The sequence below is a fragment of the Salvelinus sp. IW2-2015 genome, linkage group LG15 (assembly GCF_002910315.2).
Source record: "Salvelinus sp. IW2-2015 linkage group LG15, ASM291031v2, whole genome shotgun sequence".
NCBI lineage: Eukaryota > Metazoa > Chordata > Actinopteri > Salmoniformes > Salmonidae > Salvelinus > Salvelinus sp. IW2-2015.
The window spans coordinates 58653309-58672724 of NC_036855.1; the positions used below are offsets into that span (position 1 = coordinate 58653309).

Genomic DNA, 19416 nt, shown 5'->3' on the forward strand with positions numbered 1-19416 from the left:
GGCTGTGTCATAGCCTATAGGAAGGAGCGAGGTAGCGAACATTTATTTGCAGAGCAATATGGGCTAAAAGCACGAGACTATCAAAAGTAACCCTTTAAAAAAATTGAAATCCTTATTAATATTTGGTTTTGATAGTTCAGCGTACGTCATTGCCAATTTCCTGTTTTAATAACAATTGTAAATCCGACTGCAAATAAATAATGTATAGTGCGTAACCCAATAGATCCCAAAATAGATAACGCAAAATAGATCAAATGCATGCATATTTTTATGCACAGTAATCTGCTCCCCTAATATGATTTAGATAGGGGGGGGAAAGTATATATGTGCGTAGCCAGCTACGATACTATACCCTGTTTACGCATGTACGTTTTCTGGAGCCTCGCCATATACATCCGGAAGGCTAATTTTGACTGACTGCACGAATAGAAGAGAAGTGGCTGTAGGCCTATGTGTTTTGGATAAAATTATATTCGAACTTTAACAATATCAATCATCTCATTTTGAATGTAGGATACATCTGGGTTGATTATTGTTTCGGATTTAAGCTAAATTGACACCTTTTGATGATAAGAAACAACTGTACGAGGCTACATGGTTCACAATTATTTCAAAATTGTTATTGTTACTGATGTTTCTCTCAAAATCCAATGGTTTACATTGTTTTAGCTCATTCTTAAAGTAGTGCATATCTATTTCAATTGAGTGTTATGCGTTAACTCGACTTCATTTTTTCAAATAAGAAGCATAAATGCAATATGCTGTAGATATATCTACAGGACAAAACGTGGTCCTGTAACTTCTGTATTATGTGCAGCTGTGCTGAACATTGTATAATTTGCCTATACTACACCTACGTATAAATATGTCCTGCATTTTACTACTGTACTCTTAAATACAATCACGTGTAGCACCAGATATTGCATACCATACAATCCTTTTCATGCATGACTCTTTTTTGTACTTTTTTTTGTACTTTTTTTAATGTTGTTTATTAACGGTATTTTGCCTATCTTCTCCCCTTTCCTCAATGTCAATTAGGCTTTTCCTCATCTATTGTGCTCATGTTAACTTACCCATGTTATCCTCATGAAGTGGATGGTTTGTTGTAGCCTACTGTACTAAGTCTGACGGTGACTTCACCCAAATCCTGACAGATGGGACTTCCCTGTTTTTTATGTCTAAATAGTCAACTTTGTTATGCATGTTTTTATTAGAACCTGTAAAGCCAGACATCCAGTGGTAATTTGAGTTGTTGGTTTATGGTTGGCTATTGATGTCTTCCTCACTTCCTCTCCCAGCCCAGCATGTCACAGGAGAGTGGTCTGGGGGGTGTCTATCCTCAGGGAGGCACRGCAGGAGGAATGAAGCTGGAGGCTGTCATGGAGCAGCTGCAGCGCCAGCAGCAGGCCAGGCTGGAGATGGAGTGCAAAGAGAGGCGGCTCCGTGAGGCCCACATCATGTATGCACAGCAGGTAGCAGCGCAGCAGGCCATCCTGGCCGCGGCTAGGGCCTCTGGAGCTGGCTTCATGGGCAAGGCCCTGGTTGGAAGTGGAGGTGCAGGGATACCCATAGAAGGCCCACTGTCCCGGGTCTCCAACCAGAGCAGTGTGGACTCAGAGAGGGAGGATGAGGAGGGCAGAGGCCGGGATTCAGGGGATGATGAGGAGATGATGGATGGAGATGAGGGGAGCGAGGAGGAAGAGGGAGGGGCTAGTGGTCTTGAGTACCTCCGCAAGCAGACACTGGCTCTACAACAGGGTGCCTCCCACCTCCCAGCGAATCCATTTGGTAGTTACTCTACCTCGGGCCCCCAGCCTGCCCCATTGCCACCCGTCAGGGTGAAGCAGGAGCCTGACGAGAGCCGCTCTCCTGCAGGGCCCCACTCTGCCTCCTCCCCCAACGGGCAGGCCGACTGGAATAGCTTTGATGATCAATTAAAACAGGTAAGGCCACCTTGGCGTACCGCCAATCTGCTGTCCTTATTAATGTATGTCAGTTCTCCTTTCTTAGCTATACATTCAAAATCCTATCCCCAGTTGAATTTTATGTCTGCCCTTGACATGAAAGAGTAGAGTTGTCCACATGAAGAAATATTGCCACATCTCTCTGAATATTTATCCTTAGCAGCTAGTACGACTTTGATGCCAGATTATCTCTTCCCCAAACACAGTGAGTCAACACAAAGCTGTGTAATGAAAACACAAATGTTCCCTTGGTAAGTAAGCGTCATATAGGGGAAGCCTTTCGCTATTTTCAACTCTCCTGTTGTGTGTTTTGTCTGATTGTCCCGCCTGCCCCTGCTGTGAGTGGGTGGGTTAATCTTAGCTTCGACACAGACCTCTCAGCCAGTATCTTTGTGAGACACTTACAATCACTGGGGAGGGCTGAGCCGCTCTTTGGCTTTTGTGGCCAAAAATCCTAGAAGTGTGCACTGGCAGAGGGCCAGGCACGTGTGTCGCTCGCTCTCACTCACTCTGCGCTCTCTCGCGCTCAGTGATTTCTCTCTTGTGCTCTCCTGGCAGACATGCAGCACATGGGTTGGGAAGGTAGAGGTATCCTACAGCACAGTAGTGGTGCTACCCATCTGAAGGGTTTCAGCACTGTGCCAAGTATACTTTTTCATTGAAGGTAAATATTTCCTCACCGCTGTGTTACAGCGTGACATAATGCTGAGTGGAAGCCAAGCTATCCTTCATGGTTGAGTCAGCACTAGGGAAGTAGCATGTGTTGTGTAACAGCCCACCAGTGGTTGATATAAAAAGCCATGTTGCAGTGGAGTTGACAGATGTAGGAGGCAGAACAGATCTGTTGCTGTGACTGAGCATTGCATTGCATGTGCTGCACTCCTTTTCCCAAGGATGTCATTACTGTCTATTTAAAGGGGAAATGACTTTGGGACTGTCACTCCGTCTATTTCCAAATTTAGCTGCACAAGGGTGATGATGGAAGGGGAAGTAAATAAATGACAACAGAATGAGCCCTGAATTAGAGTAGGCTACAGTTATCACAGAGAATAGTCAGACAGGAGAGAGGGTGGAGTAGACTTCTAGCTACCACTACTAGATCACAGTGGAAACAACCTGAATGAAATGAAGTTTGACCACATTGTTGTGTGACGGTGAACAAAAACTGCGTCATTGGTGGCGATATGTCGACCACCTCTAACCTGTCTCTGTTTAGGCCAGCTGTCAGACAGCCACCAGTGGTCAGAGCAGGAGAGATGTCACAGAGCCCTGGCCTGGCTATCTGTGGTGTGGTTCTTTTATTAGGAGAGGGGGTTGAGCCTGGGGGGTTGGGGAGGCATTGTCAAATGAGAATTAGTCTGTTTTTTTTTGTTTCCTCTTTTATCTTTTCTGTCTTTATGACGGCTCATCTCTTGTGGCAGTTTCAGGTTGCACTGTTGAAGGGGGACAGTGGAGGCAGGGTGGCTTTTTTGATGGTATTGTCTTCAAGAGGCTGGAGAAAAGCCTCAACAAATGCCACAAATACCATTCTCTGGAGGGAGTGTTGATAATATTTTCAAAAGCAATGGCACACCATAACCTGAGTGTCACAATAGTTAGAAGCAGCCTATTATATACATTTATATTAAGACGGTTATAAAACCAAGTGGAACAACCTACCACTGATTTTGATATTATACATTATTCTATTAGCCTAGAATGGTAAAGGGGGATACCTAGTGAGTTGTACAACAGAATATCATCTGACAGTGTTTCCCAACTCCAGTCCTCCCAACAGCACACATTTTTGTTGTAGCCCTGGACAAGCACATTGTGGTTCAACTTGTCAACTAATCATCAAGCCCTCAATCAGTTGAATCAGGTGAGTTTGTCTGGGGCTACAACAAAAATGTGTGCCGTTGGGAAACACTGCTCTACGACAGCCCTCTCTGTGTGTCAAAGGAGCGTGGTGTAAATATCGGGGGTGGAGAGAGTTTCTGTCATTGATGCATGTGTCGTGACCTCGGCCCTGCCCTAAACAGCAGAGTAAATAATTGTCAAACAAGAGGATGGACAAAGGCCTTGCGTGGAGTGTTGGCCAGAGTGTTATTGTGCCTGGACAGATCTCTGTCTCTCTCTCTCTCTGTGTGTGTGTGTAATCTCCCAGTGATTAATAGAGTAATAATAATGCCTGTGGACCGTGCCCTGGGTGTGTGTGCTCCTGGCCCCCGATGGTGTCATGCAGTAATAGTTAACTCTGCCTAGCAGTTACATACTGGAGGGGTTGAGCTGGGCATTCTCTAATGTTTATACAGGTGACAGTGGTAGACTAGAGGTGGTTTTGGTTTCGCTGGATTATCTGCTGTTTCTTCATGTTTACGTCTTTTGATGTTCCTTCATTCTGGTTTCAAGGGAGACTTAACCAACATAATGTAGACTAACCAGGGCTTCATTTGCATTGCAGTGATGACAGAGAAAGAGGGTGTCTGGGAGAGCTAAGGGTCTAGGAGGGAAGATAAGCCTCATCTCATCATTAAACTCCAAGCCCTGCTGGTTTGTACTGCTGGCTGCTGCTAGCAACTGGCCAGGCATTAAGACATGTTTGTTGAATGCATGCTGTTGCATAATTTAGCTGTCACCCCAGCAACGCGTATCAGTCAGGAAATGGGGAGCTGGCTGCACAGCTGCAGCTGCCTGGGATGCGATCGATGGAGGTTGTGGGAGCTGCTTTTAGAGCAGGGAGTGAATGTTAGGTCTCATTTATGGCTCATGGATTATGAATGAGAACATGAACTCAGCAAAAAAAGAAACGTCCTCTCACTGTCAACTGCGTTTATTTTCAGCAAATTTAACATGTGTAAATATTTGTATGAACATAAGATTCAACAACTGAGACATAAACTGAACAAGTTGCAGAGACGTGTGACTAACAAAAATTGAATAATGTGTCCCTGAACAAAGGGGAGGGGGGGGGTCAAAATCAAAAGTAACAATCAGTATCTGGTGTGGCCACCAGCTGCATTAACTTCTTATGGCTGGGGGGCAGTATTAAGTAGCTTGGATGAATAAGGTGCCCAGAGTAGACTGCCTGCTACTCAGGCCCAGAAGCTATGATATGCATATTATTAGTAGATTTTGGATAGGAAACACTCTGAAGTTTCTAAAACTGTTTGAATGATGTCTATGAGTATAACATAACTCATATGGCAGGCAAAAACCTGAGAAAAAGTCCAACCAGGAAGTGGGAAATCTGAGGTTTGTAGTTTTTCAACTCTTTGCCTATCCAAGATGCAGTGGAAATTTGGTCTGATTGCACTTCCTAAGGCTTCCACTAGATGTCAACAGTCTTTAGAACCTTGTTTCAGGCTTCTATTGTAAAGGAGGAGAGAATAAGAGCTGATTTAGTAAGGGGTCTGCCAAAAGGCCATGAGCTCATTCAGGCGCGCTCCCGTGAGAGGTAGCTGCGTCCTTTTCATTTCTAAAGACAAAGGAATTCTCCGGTTGAAACATTATTGAAGATTTATGTTAAAAACATCCTAAAGATTGATTCTATACATTGTTTGACATGTTTCTACGAACTGTAATGGAATTTCTTGACTTTTCATCTGGCCTGCGCGTCTTGAATTTGTATTTGTGAACTGAAGGCGCGAACAAAAAGGAGGTATTTGGACATAAATTATGGACTTTATCGAACAAAACAAACATTTATTGTGGAACTGGGATTCCTGGGAGTGCATACTGATGAAGATCATCAAAGGTAAGTGAATATTTATAATGCTATTTCTGACTTCTGTTGACTCCACAACATGGCGGGTACCTGTATGGCTTGTTTTTGTGTCTGAGCGCCGTACTCCGATTATTGCTTGGTGTGCTTTTTCCGTGAAGTTTTTTTGAAATATGACACAGCGGTTGTATCTTTTATCAATGTTTATTATGAGTATTTCCTGTAAATTGATGTGGCTCTCTGCAAAATCACCGGATGATTTGGAGGCAAAACATTACTGAACATAACGCGCCAAATGTAAACTAAGATTTTTGGATATAAATATGAACTTTATCGAACAAAACATACATGTATTGTGTAACATGAAGTCCTATGGAGTGTCATCTGATGAAGATCATCAAAGGTTAGTGATTAATTTGTGATCTTTCTGCGTTTTGTGACTCCTCTCTTTGGCTGGAAAATTGGTGTGTTTTTCTGTGACTAGGTATTGACCTAACATAATCAGATGGTGTGCTTTCGTCGTAAAGCCTTTTTGAATCGGACACTGTGTGGTGATTAACAACAAGTTTATCTTTAAAATGGTGTAAAATACTTGTATTGTTGAGGGATTTTAATTATGAGATTTCCTGTTTGAATTTGGTGCCCTGCACTTTCACTGACTGTTGTCATATCGATCCCGTTAACGGTATCTCAGCCGTAAGAAGTTAAGTACTGCAGTGCATCTTCCTCAGGACTGCAACCAGATTTGCCAGTTCTTGCTGTGAGATGTTACCTCACTCTTCCACCCAAGGCACCTGCAAGTTCTCGGACATTTCTGGGGGGGAATGCCCTGCCCTCACCCTCCGATCCAACAGGTCCGCAGACGTGCTCAATGGGATTGAGAATCCGGGCTCTTCGCTGGCCATGGCAAGAACACTGACATTCCTGTCTTGCAGGAAATCACGCACAGAACCGAGCAGTATGGCTGGTGGCATTGTCATTCTGGAGGGTCATGTCAGGATAAGCCTGCAGGAAGGGTACCACATGAGGGAGGAGGATGTCTTCCTGTAACGCACAGCATTGAGATGTTGTTATTGCAGTCTGATGATGCTGTGACACAGCCGCCCCAGACCATGATGGGACTCTCCACCTCAAAATCGATCCCACGCCAGAGTACAGGTCTCGGTGTAACTGCTCATTCCTTCAACGATAAACGCGAATCCGACCAGAGACAAAACCGCGACTCCGTCAGTGAAGAGCACTTTTTTGCCAGTCCCGTCTAGTCCAGCGACGGGTGGGTTATGCCCATGGCGACCGTTGTTGCGGGTGATCTTAAGGCAGGTCCTCACCAGACAAACAGGCTTACAAGCCCTCAAAGTTCAGCCTCTCTCAGCCTATTGGGACAGTCTGAGCACTGATGGAGGGATTGTGCGTTCCTGGTGTAACTCGGGCAGTTGTTTGTTGCCATCCGGTACCTGTCTTGGCAGTGATGATGTTCAGATGTACGCGATCCTGTGCAGGTGTTGTTACACGTGGGTCTGCCACTGCGAGGACGATCAGCTGTCCGTCCTGTCTCCCTGTAGCGCTGTCTTAGGAGTCTCACAGTACGGACATTGCAGTTTATTGCCCTGGCCACATCTGCAGTCCTCATGCCTCCTTGCAGCATGCCTAAGGCACGTTCACACAGATGAGCAGGGACCCTGGGCATCTTTCTTTTGGTGTTTTTCAGAGTCAGTAGAAAGGCCTCTTTAGTGTCCTACGTTTTCATAACTGTGACCTTAGTTGTCTACTGTCTGTAAGCTGTTAGTGTCTTAACGACCGTTCCACAGGTGCATGTTCATTAATTGTTCATGGGAAACAGTGTTGAAAACCTTTACAATGAAGATCTGTGAAGTTATTTGGATTTTTACGAATTATCTTTGAAAGACAGCAAAAAAAGAAAAGTCCCTTTTTCAGGACCCTGAGTTTATTTAGAAGATGTATTCCACTATACATTTTGACAATGGCATTTGGAACAAATGCAGCCTGATGCATCTGCACAGAAGACTGCTGGAAAGACCACTGGAAATGTGTGAGAAATGGTTTCTTTGCACGGTGACATGGCTTCAGTTCTCAGAGATGGAGGCTGTGGTTGGAATCATGGGGCCTCTCCCTCCTTGCCTAGTCTGATACAGTACAGGTGTACGACATCAGTATGACCTGGTTAAAGGCTTCGCAATGTTGCCTTGTTTGTCTTCACTTTCCAATGTCACTTACCACCTGTTGTTTTTCCAATGTTGTATACTTACCTTGTTCAGTTTGAACTCTCCCATCTCCTTTGTTTGGCAAACCAACATCCTGTTTGTGTTCTCCTATCCCTATGGCAAAGTCATTAAGGCGTTCTGGATGGATGGCTACTGCTAGGGATCTGTAGCTATTACAAGCCAGGTTCTTGCCGTGTTTAGTTCAGTTAACACATTCTGCTTTTAGTTTATTTTCTTACCTGCCGTAGGATAGCGTTCTTCTCACAAGCCTTTTTTTCAATCAACAGAATTTCCTGGCCTAGATAATTATTCATATCTATTTAAGGAACCATTGTGCAACACCTATTTTGTTGTACAGCTGAACGCATAAAAAAAAGAACATGAAAAGCTGTCTCATTAATTCTACACAGGTTTTCTAATAGTTGTGTTTAAAGACTGGTTGAATAATTATAGCCTAGTCTTGTTTTTCATTTGGGGGTTGTAGAATGTTAGTGTACACAGTCTTTTGTCCACTCAGATGGACGTCTCTTATGGAACTGGCAATACAGGAACTAACTTTTAATTATTTTAATGATGTTCTACTGAGACTGAAACGTTGGTTACATAAGATCCATAACTTTTTTGTGGACCATCAAGATTTCTTTTAAATTCATAATACAGGAACTAACAGAATAAAAACCGATCAAGAGCACACGTCCTATGGTCTGGGCTTTCTTGATGTGTACTAATGTGATTAATGTGATTGATAGGCTGAGCGCTAAGGGGTTAACGTTGCCTAATTTGGCCTGTTAATTTCAGAGCTTGTCTCAAAACAGATTAGACATGCTGCTCAGAGCCTCCATGATTCCAGCTTTATTTTTAGTTTGTGGTGGACAACTACCCCGTGAGATTGTTGCTGGAGCCAGAATTTATGGTAATACAGTTTGAGAAGTTTATAATTATTTAAATTTAGGATATCCATAGTTTGTTGCTATTGTGTTAGGCTGATTTTAAGATGTGGCTTTAAGTGTGTTTGAACTAACTGGCTTTGTATACATTTCTAATTTCATGCTTCAGGCAGTCCACATGAATGAATTATGTATGTTGATGTTTTTCTTATGCATTGTAATCCGTAGTCTTTATTTTCATAACCTGGGTTTCAGCGATGTAGCATTTCTAACTCTTTAAACAGACTCGGGCGCTGTGTTTATACGTTTGCATTGCGTCTAGTGGGATTTTCTGTCTATTTTTGTGGCTCAGTGCTTTGTGGGCCTTCGTTGTGCCTCATTAACACAGGGTCCCGGCTGGGTGCTTTGGTTGTAGGAGGCAACACGCGATTAGCACCGTCTCCACCATTCTAATAGCATTCTTTGTAATGCTATTAGTGCTCAATGCACTCAATGTAACTGTGTTAGTTTGTCATGGTATAGAAATAAATACAGAACCTGTTTAGGTGTCAGATATACAGAGATTTAGAAAGGAGACTTGAGCCTGACTAATCTCGTGAGATGATCTAACCATGGGGTTATAGGAAGGCCCCTCACAGTCAAGTGTGGAATATTCCGCTAACCTAGAAGTAGCAAGATGGAGGGGGAGATGTTGTAGAAGGAGGAGCGGGGGTGGGGTCAGGGGGATATTGGTCTGTCTCAACATTGCACTGCCCCACCCAAAGGAAACATTCCAGGCGGAATTAAAGAGTTAACTCTTCAAACAGTGAGAATTCCCATCGGGTCTCCTACAAGAGGCTGGGGGTGGGGGAGCATGTCCGTGCTGTTCTGTTAGTCAGGGCCATGATTAGGGATCTTTTAATTCATTTCAGTCATTGTCACAGGGGCTGTAAAAGGAAATGGGGAGGGCCACTGGGCTGATGCAGGGAAAGACACTTTATTTTTCATTTATCTGCGTCTCAAAGGGCACACCTGCTGCCTGGAGAGAGCCCTCCTGGGGAGGCCGATCTGGTCTGGGTGAACCCTCATGGCTCCTCTCCACTTCTCTGACTGACAGACAGACAGACAATGCTGTGCTAAAGATGTGCACCAGCTGACCTGACCTTTATTGTCATTGATGAGTCTACCAACCATGGATTGGCATAGTGACTTTTGTCTGAGGCTACAGGGAAGAAAGGAGCTGTTGTAGTTGAATTTCAAGATCAGTGCGCTTGATTGCAGCTCCAGCATTTGGCCACATGAGGCCAAATGTTATTAAAGATGTGGTGTTTTCTGCCACTATATGTAATAATTTGGTGGGTGCTTATATTTGTCCTATTTTACACATGTACAAGTAGGGCTGGCCATATGGCCTTAAAATCATACACATTGCCAAAAGTATGTGGACACTGGTTGAACATCTCTTTCCAAAATCATGGGCATTAATATGGGAAGGCTTTCCGCTAGATGTTGGAACATTGCTGCGGGGATTTGCTTTCATTCAGCCATGAGCGTTAGTGAGGTCAGACACTGATGTTTGGCGATTAGGCCTGGCTCACAGTCCGTGTTCTGATTTATCCCGATGGGGTTTGAGGTCAGGGCTCTGTGCAGGCCAGTCAAGATCTTCCACACCGATCTCACAAACCATTTCTGTGTGGACCTCGTTTTGTGTACGGGAGCATTGTCATGCTAAAACAGGAAAGGGCTGCCACAGTTGGAAGCACAGAATCGTCTAGAATGTCGTTGTATGCTGTCGCGTTAAGATTTCCCTTCACTGAAACTAAGGGGCAAAGCCCGAACCATTATTCCTCCTCTACCAAACGTTACAGTTGGCACTATGCATTGGGGAAGGTAGCGTTCTGGCATCGGCCAAACCCAGATTTGTCCGTCAAACTGCTAGATGGTGAAGCGTGATTCATCACTCTTGAACGCGTTTCCACTGCTCCTGAGTCCAATGGCGGCGATCTTTACACCACTGCAGTTGATGCTTTGCATTGCACATGGTGATTGTAAGGCTTGTGTGTGGCTGCTCGAACATGGACACCCATTTCATGAAGCCCCCTGATGAACAGTTCTTGTGCTGACGTTGCTTCCAGGGGCAGTTTGGAACTCTGTAGTGACTGTTCCAACCAAGGACAGGCGATTTTTACACGCTTCAGCACTCAGCGATCCCGTTCTGTGAGCTTGTGTGGCACCACTTTGCGGCTGAGCCGTTGTTGCTCCTAGACGTTTCCACTTCACAATAACAGCACTTACAGTTGACCGAGGCAGCTCTAGGAGGGCAGAAATACCACCTTTTCAACTGGAAAAGTGGAATCCTATGACGGTGGTGCCACGTTGAAGTCATTGAGCTCTTCAGTACGGGCCATTCTACTGCCAATGTTTGTCTAATGAAGATTGCATGGCTATGTGCTCGATTTTATACACCTGTCGGCAAAGGGGTTAGCTGAAATAACTGAATCCACTTATTTGAAGAGATGTCCATGTACTTCTGGCCATGTGTATCTCAATTTTTATTTTATTTATGCATGCATGCATACATACAGTTGAAGTCGAAAGTTTACATACACCTTAGCCAAATACATTAAACTGTTTTTCACAATTCCTGACATTTAATCCTAGTAAAAATCCCCTGTCTTAGAGGTCAGTTAGGGTCACCACTTTATTTTAAGAATGTGAAATGTCAGAATAATAGTAGAGTGATTTTATTTCAGCTTTTTTTTCTTGCATCACATTCCCATTGGGTCAGAAGTTTACATACACTCAATTAGTATTTGGTAGCTTTGCCTTTAAATTGTTTAACTTGGGTAAAATGCTTCAAGTAGCCTTCCACAAACTTCCCACAATAATTTGGGTGAATTTTGTCCCATTCCTCCTGACAGAGCTGGTGGAACTGAGTCAGGTTTATAGGCCTCCTTGCTCGCACAAGAACTTTCAGTTCTGCCCACAAATGTTCTATAGGATTGAGGTCAGGGCTTTGTGAAGGCCACTCCAAAACCTTGACTTTGTTGTCCTTAAGCCATTTTGCCACAACTTTGGAAGTATGCTTGGCATCATTGTCCATTTGGAAGACCCATTTGCGACCAAGCTTTAACTTCCTGACTGATGTCTTGAGATGTTGCTTCAATATATCCACATATCCACATCCCTCATGATGCCATCTATTTTGTGAAGTGCACCAGTCCCTCCTGCAGCAAAGCACCCCTGTGCTTCACGGTTGGGATGTTGTTCTTTGACTTGCAAGCCTCCCCCTTTTTCCTCCAAACATAACGATGGCCATTATGGCCAAACAGTTCTATTTTTGTTTCATCAGACCAGAGGACATTTCTCCAAAAAGTAAGATCTTTGACCCCTTGTGCAGTTGCAAACCGTTGTCTGGCTTTTTTATGGCGGTTTTGGAGCAGTGGCTTCTTCCTTGCTGAGCGGCCTTTCAGGTTATGTCGATATAGGACTCGTTTTACTATGGAAATAGATACTTTTGTACCTGTTTCCTCCAGCGTCTTCACACGGTCCTTTGCTTACACGGTCCTTTGCATTACATTTCCTGAGTCAATGTTCATTGATACAACCACAATGTGAGGAGTTGAGACATGAACATGGGTATCATTTAGAAAGGTTTACTTCGCCTTTATTACAGTAAAAGAATGTCTCAATGTGTTTCAGTGTCCATATGAGTGATTCTGTTGGACCAAACCTCAAATGCAAAGAGCGAGTTAAAACCGCTTGTTAGAGAAGAAGTGATCTCATCTTTTTGTTGTTAGTGACAGGGGGAGGAGCTTGGTGCGTAGGTAAGTGGGAAGACAACATACGGACATAAACGCATTGTGATAGGTATTTGGAATATCGCGCAAAAACATACACTACATTCAAAAGTTTGGGGTCACTTAGAAATGTCCTTGTTTTTGAAAGAAGAGCACAAAATGATAAACTTAGATTAGCTAACACAACGTGCCATTGGAACACAGGAGTGATGGTTGCTAATAATGGGCCTCTGTACGCCCATGTAGATATTCCATTAAAAAGCAGCCGTTTCCAGCTACAATAGTCATTTACAACATTAACAATGTCTACACTGTATTTCTGATCAATTTGATGTTATTTAATGGACAGAAAATTTGCTTTTCGTTCAAAAACAAGGACATTTCTTAGTGACCCCAAACTTTTGAACAGTAGTGTACATTCAAATTAATTCTATGTATTAATATGCATTTGTGAATTTGTTTTTCGCATATCCCAACTCTGCCTGAGTCACCCTCGGAGAGTTGGTCACGGCCTGCCACTATCAACGGTGACCCCGGAGCAATTAGTGTTAAGTGCCTTGCTCACGGGCACATCTGCGGATTTTCACTTTTCGATTAGTTGCCCAACGCTCAAACCACTAGGCTACCTGCTGCCCTAGCCTTGTCAGTGATGTTTGAAATGTATGTTCTTGATAATGACAATAAGAGTATGGCTTGTTTAAATCAGCAACTACATCTAATCTCAATTTCGTATCAGTTGCAATGCTGAGCACAAAATGTACCACCCATTCAGAGAGAAAAGTCTGCAATGCAGCTGAAAAAAGGGCTCATCCAGCAGTCGATGCAAAGGACTGTCTGTTTTGGAACACCCCTCATGCGCATCATCACTGAGTGACACTGCCCTTCTCCATCTAATTGAATTGTAAGGCAAAAGTTCTCACATTTAAATGCAAATGGCGCATGTCCATTAGGGCCATCACACTCTCCCCCCCCAAATCGACCCTGGTGGATTTGACTTCCTTGGCCCCTAATGGAAAGGGAGCTACTGATGGCTGGTGTAATCTGATCAGTCAGCAGCAACCGCAAGCCCCCCTCCCTCTCTCCCCTCTATTGCGCCCCCTCTTTTTTTTTTCTCTCCATCCTCAACGACCATATCCTTCCCACTTTGACATATCTCAACACCTGCTCTTTAATGAAACCCCCTACGCACAGACAGATGAGAGGAAATGGCCGAATGAAACAGACCTCCACCATGGCCTCCACCAGCTGCAGCCAGGGAGCAGAGCCAAGCTGAGCTCCTATGTCACAGCTGAGCCTCGTCATTCAAGTTAACATTTCTATCTCCATCTAGAAGTGAGTGAATTCTCACTAACATCCCTGACTATTTAGTAACCATAGCCTGTCTTTAGAACAGACCGGAGTGGAGGGTGGTCCGGGTCGGGTCTGAGTTTAATCCTGGCTTGTCGACACCGGGCTGTGCTCCCTTTTGAAAGCACAGTGCTGCTGCGGCGACGTGGAGGTGAGGAGTGAAAGGTGTTCCGCTATTGTTAGTTGCAGTCTTGGCCGTCTCCGAACCCTGGCGGTGCTTTGGCTCAGGTCCAGGCCAGTGGCAGGCGGGCCCTGAGGTGCTAAATGACCCGCTATGTCAGAGGCCCTGGGTAAACAACACCACAGCAGCTGACTGGAGCCTGGCACCCAGCCAGGCAGAGGAGCAGGAGGTGTGTAGGAGGGAGGCTTTACTTTCACTGCTGCCTTTCTCTCCGCCTACCTCACCGCAGCCCACCCCCTACACTAACAGCATGTGCAGACGACCTGCCTGCCAACCTCCTGTGTAGTGTACAGTACATTACAGCACAGCAGTGTGTGGTCAGGTTGTTAATCTGCCAAGTCTTCACAATACAGGCCCCCGTGTAATCGTCAGCACTAGTCTCTTGCAAAGGAGGGAAAGAGAGAGAATTGGCCACTCGTTTATAGTGGTTAAACGTAATATTTTACCGCAAAACCGATGTCTTTTTTTTTGCTGTGCCAGCTGATGTTTTCACACATTCGTAAATCTGAGAATTTTCACCTCGTTGACACGGGTTTCACCCTGTTTCTGAACTAAAAGAGAGGCTCTGTATTTATATATTTCGATATTGCTCTCTGTGCTGTTGTGAAGCAATGAAACTTGTATTTTAGAGACATTTCACTTGCAAATCAGGCACATGGATAGATTGGACTTGCAAAGGTCTTTCTTGAGGCTTGTCTTTCTGAGCTTATGTTTCTCAACTAAAACAACTCTACTCCCAGCTTTGAAATCATGCAAACTACTTTTGTCTGTCCATATCAGTCAGGATATGGTGAACAGTTCCTTGCTCTAGTGATTCAGATTACATTTAAATGTGAGATATAGAAATGTGTGGTGATAGATTAGGATATCACTTGAGTAATAAAACCTGTGATTCTTTTTTGCTGATCTAGTTAATAGACAATCACATTCTCAATAGACTATGAACCATGTCAACTGGAGTCGATAATTTCAAAAGCTGTRTTGGTAAATGATTGGTACCAACATGTTAATTATTAACCTCAAGCCTTTGAATAGGAAGAGTTGGGACTGCATTGAATGGTAAAGATTATGTTCTGTATAAAATTGAGAATACTGTGGCATACCTGAAGGTATGGAAGGAGTAGGAAGATGAGAACATAAACTGAAGAAAAGAGCCTTTGCARGTTTTGGATCCAGTTTTCAGAAATCAGACATTTGCATGGATCTAAATGTTTTATTTTATTTTACCTTTATTTAACTTGGCAAGTCAGTTAAGAACAAATTCTTATTTTCAATGATGACGTAGAARCAGTCGGTTAACTGCCTTGTTCAGGGGCAGAATGACAATTTTGTACCTTGTCAGCTCGGGGATTTGATCTTGCAACCTTTCGGTTACTAGTCCAACACTCCAACCACTAGGCTACCTGCCGTGAGGACTGTGGAGGCTGTTTTCTTTTCCCACTTGAATTAGCTTAGATTGGTCCACTATCTGGTCAAACAAAAGACATCCAGTCAGACCTGCCTGACTCAAGTAAATGTGATTTAATCCTCCATTAAGCTAGAATGGCTAACGTGACTCCAGCTCAGGGAGAGCTGTGACCACACTGGTCTGGAAAGGAGGAGAATTAACATGACACAAATGGARTTAAATGGAAAAGGCTTTGAAAATTWAAAAACATGTGGTACGCTCAGTGCACCATTGACATTTTAGAGAGATGCTTGTTTTTGTGAGAACTTAGAGAAGTACRGGAATTTCACATTAATATGAAAAGCSTATACTAAAATATGATAATACATACATGACATGTAGTATCTCTATCTTACATCAATTGTTTTTATGTCCTCTGGAATTGAGAAGAAAAATGGCGAGTTCAAYGGTGGGCCTGTCAGCCTTAATTCTCGCACAGCATCCAGACTAGTTTACGTAATGCTTTTTTCCTGATTATTTTTTTTACCACTTTTTCTCAGGCCTCCATTGATTTGGTCACCCTAATTTTAGCCATCCTACAAGGGTAACAACTCCAATAACTTTTGAACGAATGATGATAGAGATTCGTTTTGGACAATTGGTTTTCACAGAGGAGTATCTACACTTTAACTTTTTTTCTCACAAATTTTACAGAAGCACATTAATTTGAAGAACAATGCAGATGCAAAGTTTGGTAACAGGATGACAGCACAAACAGAAAAAACGTTAATTCTGTTACCAAACTTTGCGTCTGCGCTGTTCTTCCAAGTAAATGTGTTTTTGTAAAAGTGGAAATTGTTCAAATTTAAAACTTTGCAATCATTGATTATTATTTGGCATAGATTTTAAAGTGGCCAAATCTTGAGTCTCGGCATCATTCTGTTAGCATGGAATTGCCCTAATGCAGAAAGATACACATTTTTATTATTTTCCCACAAATAAAATTTTATAATTGTGTTTAGAAAGGTGAGTTTTTAATGCATCTTTTTTTTGGAAAGAWCATTCTTAACCTTCACCTTTTGCACTACTTTGATTTCAATGTGTGTAGTACAGTTTTAAATGACCTCATAGTAAGGTTTTAAATGACATCYAAGACATGTCATAAATATCCCTATTTCAATCAGTTATTTGTTATACRAATGTCAAGTCTTTCTGTAGGCTTKATAGCTTCAACATTGTACATGTCAGTGGGTTGTTTACTCTTATGATTTGACTGCTAAATAAATAGTTATTTCCTTATTTAGCAGAAATTCTATTCTTGAACCACCCAGTYGAGTATGTGAAAGGAAGGCCTGGAAAAATGACTCCCGCAACCCAAGCCATAGACTGTTCTCTCTGCTTCCGCACGGCAAACGGTACAGAAGCAACCAGTCTGACACCAACGGCTCCTGAATAGTTTGTATATCCTCAAACCATAAGACTGCTAAATAGCTAACAAAATGGCTTCACCGGGCTATCTGCATTGACCCTCTATGCACACTCATTCACACTGACAGTCCAACACACTCCAATGCTTCCCAACAATGTAGAGAGACATAAAAATCTTTATATAAAAAAATAACACAAGAAATAAATAGTGTAACAAAATTGTATTGGTCACATACACATGGTTAGCAGATGTTATTGCGAGTGTAGCGAAATGCTTGTGCTTCTAGTTCCGACAGTGCAGCAATATCTAACAAGTAATCTAACAATTCCACAACAACTACCTAATACACACATCTAAGTAAAGTAATGGAATAAGAATATATACATATAAATATATGGATGAGCAATGACCGAGCGACATAGGCAAGATGCAATAGATGGTATAAAATACAGTGTATACATCTGGGATGAGTAGTGAAAAATATATAAACATCACTAATAAAGTGACTAGTGATCCATTTGTTAGTGGCCAATGATTTCAAGTCTAGTCTGTATGTAGGCAGCAGCCTCTGTGTTAGTGATGGCTGTTTAACAGTCTGATGGCATTGAGAGAGAAGATATTTTTCAGTCTCTCGAGCCCAGCTTTGATGCACTTGTACTGACCTTGCCTTCTGGATGGTAATGGGGTGAACAGGCAGTGGCTCAGGTGGTGGTTGTCCTTGATGATCTTTTTGGCCTTCCTGTGACATCAGGTGCTGTAGGTGTCCTGGAGGGCAGGTRGTTTGCCCCCAGTGATGCGATGTGCAGACCGCTACCAGCCTCTGGAGAGCCCTGCGGTAGTGGGCGGTGCAGTTTCTGTAYCAGGCGATGATGCAGCCCGACAGGATGCTCTCAATTGTGCATCTGTAGAAGTTAGTGAGGGTTTTCAGTGATAAGCCACATTTCTTCAGCCTCATGAGGTTGAAGAGGCGCTGTTGCACCTTCTTCGCCACATTGTCTGTATGGATGGACCATTTCAGTTTGTATGTGATGTGTACGCCGAGAAACKTAACTTTCCATGGCCACTCAGTCATGGGTCAACGACGTACAGGAGGGGGCTGAGCACGCACCCTTGTGGGGCCCCAGTGTTGAGGGTCAGCGAAGTGGAGATGGGCCTTCCCCAGGTGGTGAAGGTAGGAAACGTCAGGAAGTCCAGGACCCAATTGCACAGGGCGGGATTGAGACCCAGGGCCTCAAGCTTAATGATGAGCTTGGAGGGTACTATGGTGTTGAATGCTGAGCTGTAGTCGATGAACAGCATTCTTACATAGATATTCCTCTTGTTCAGATGGGGTAGGGCAGTGTGATGGCGATTGTAGCGTCTGTGGACCTATTGGGGCGGTATGCAAATTGAAGTGGGTCTAGGGTGACAGGTAAGGTGGAGGTGATATGATTCTTGACTCATCTCTCAAAGYACTTAATGTTGACAGAATTGAGTGCTACGAGGCTATAGTCATTTAGTTACCTTTGCCTTCTTGGGTACAGGAACAATGGTGGCCGTCTTGAAGCATTTGGRGACAGCAGACTGGGATAGGGAGAGATTTGAATATGTCCGTAAACACATCACCCAGCTGGTCTGTGCATGCTCTGAGAACGCGACTACGGATGCCGTCTGGGCCGGCAGCCCTGCGAGGGTTAACACGTTTAAATGTCTTACTACGCAGTCCTTGGTAGCGGGCCGCATCAGTGTCACTGTATTRTCCTCAAAGCGGGCAAAGAAGGTGTTTAGTTTGTCTGTAAATAAGACGTCGGTGTCCTTGTCGTGGCTTTTTTTTTTGTAGTTTGTGATGGTCTGTAGACCCTGWGACATACGTCTCGTGCCGTTGAATTGCGACTCCACTTTTGTCCCTATACTGATGTTTTGCTTGTTTGATTGCCTTGCTGAGGGAATAACTACACTGCTTGTATTCGGSCATGCTTCTGTCCATGGTTAAATGTGGTAGTTCACGCTTTCAGTTTTGATCGAATGTCGCAATCTATCCACGGTTTCTGGTTAGGGTAGGTTTTAATAGTCACAGTKGGAACAACATCTCCAATGCACTTCCTTTATAAACTCACTCACTGAATCAGCGTATAAATCTATATTATTCTCTGAGGCCACCCGGAACATATCCCAGTCCGCGTTATCAAAACAATCTTGAAGAGGGAATTCCGATTGGTCAGACCAGCGTTGAATGGTCCAAGACACGGGTACATACTGTTTGAGTTTCTGCCTATAGGAGCGGAGAAGCAAAATGGAGTCGTGATCGGATTTGCCGAACGGAGGGCGGGGGAGGGCCTTGTATGCATCGCGGAAGTTAGAGTAGCAGTGATCCAGTGTTTTGCCAGCCGCCGAGTACCACAATCGATATGCTGATAGAATTTAGTAGCCTTGTTCTCAAATTTGCTTTAAAATCTCCAGCTACAATAAATGCAGCCTCCGGATATATGGTTTCCAGTTTGCATAGAGTCCAGTGGAGTTCCTTGAGGGCCGTCG

The 19416-nt window shown here is 43.6% G+C and overlaps 1 protein-coding gene across 4 annotated transcripts in view; it reads left to right on the top strand.

Annotated features, from left to right (window-relative positions):
* The window catches only part of LOC111974612 (AT-rich interactive domain-containing protein 3B), an 87937-nt gene that overhangs the window by 858 nt on the left and 67663 nt on the right, over window positions 1-19416 (top strand). For all 4 annotated transcript variants that reach the window (XM_024002483.3, XM_024002485.3, XM_024002484.3 and 1 more), the window contains exon 2: window positions 1302-1946. In XM_024002483.3, coding sequence (XP_023858251.1) covers window positions 1302-1946 — 645 coding nt within the window. The remainder of the gene's footprint in view (window positions 1-1301; window positions 1947-19416) is intronic.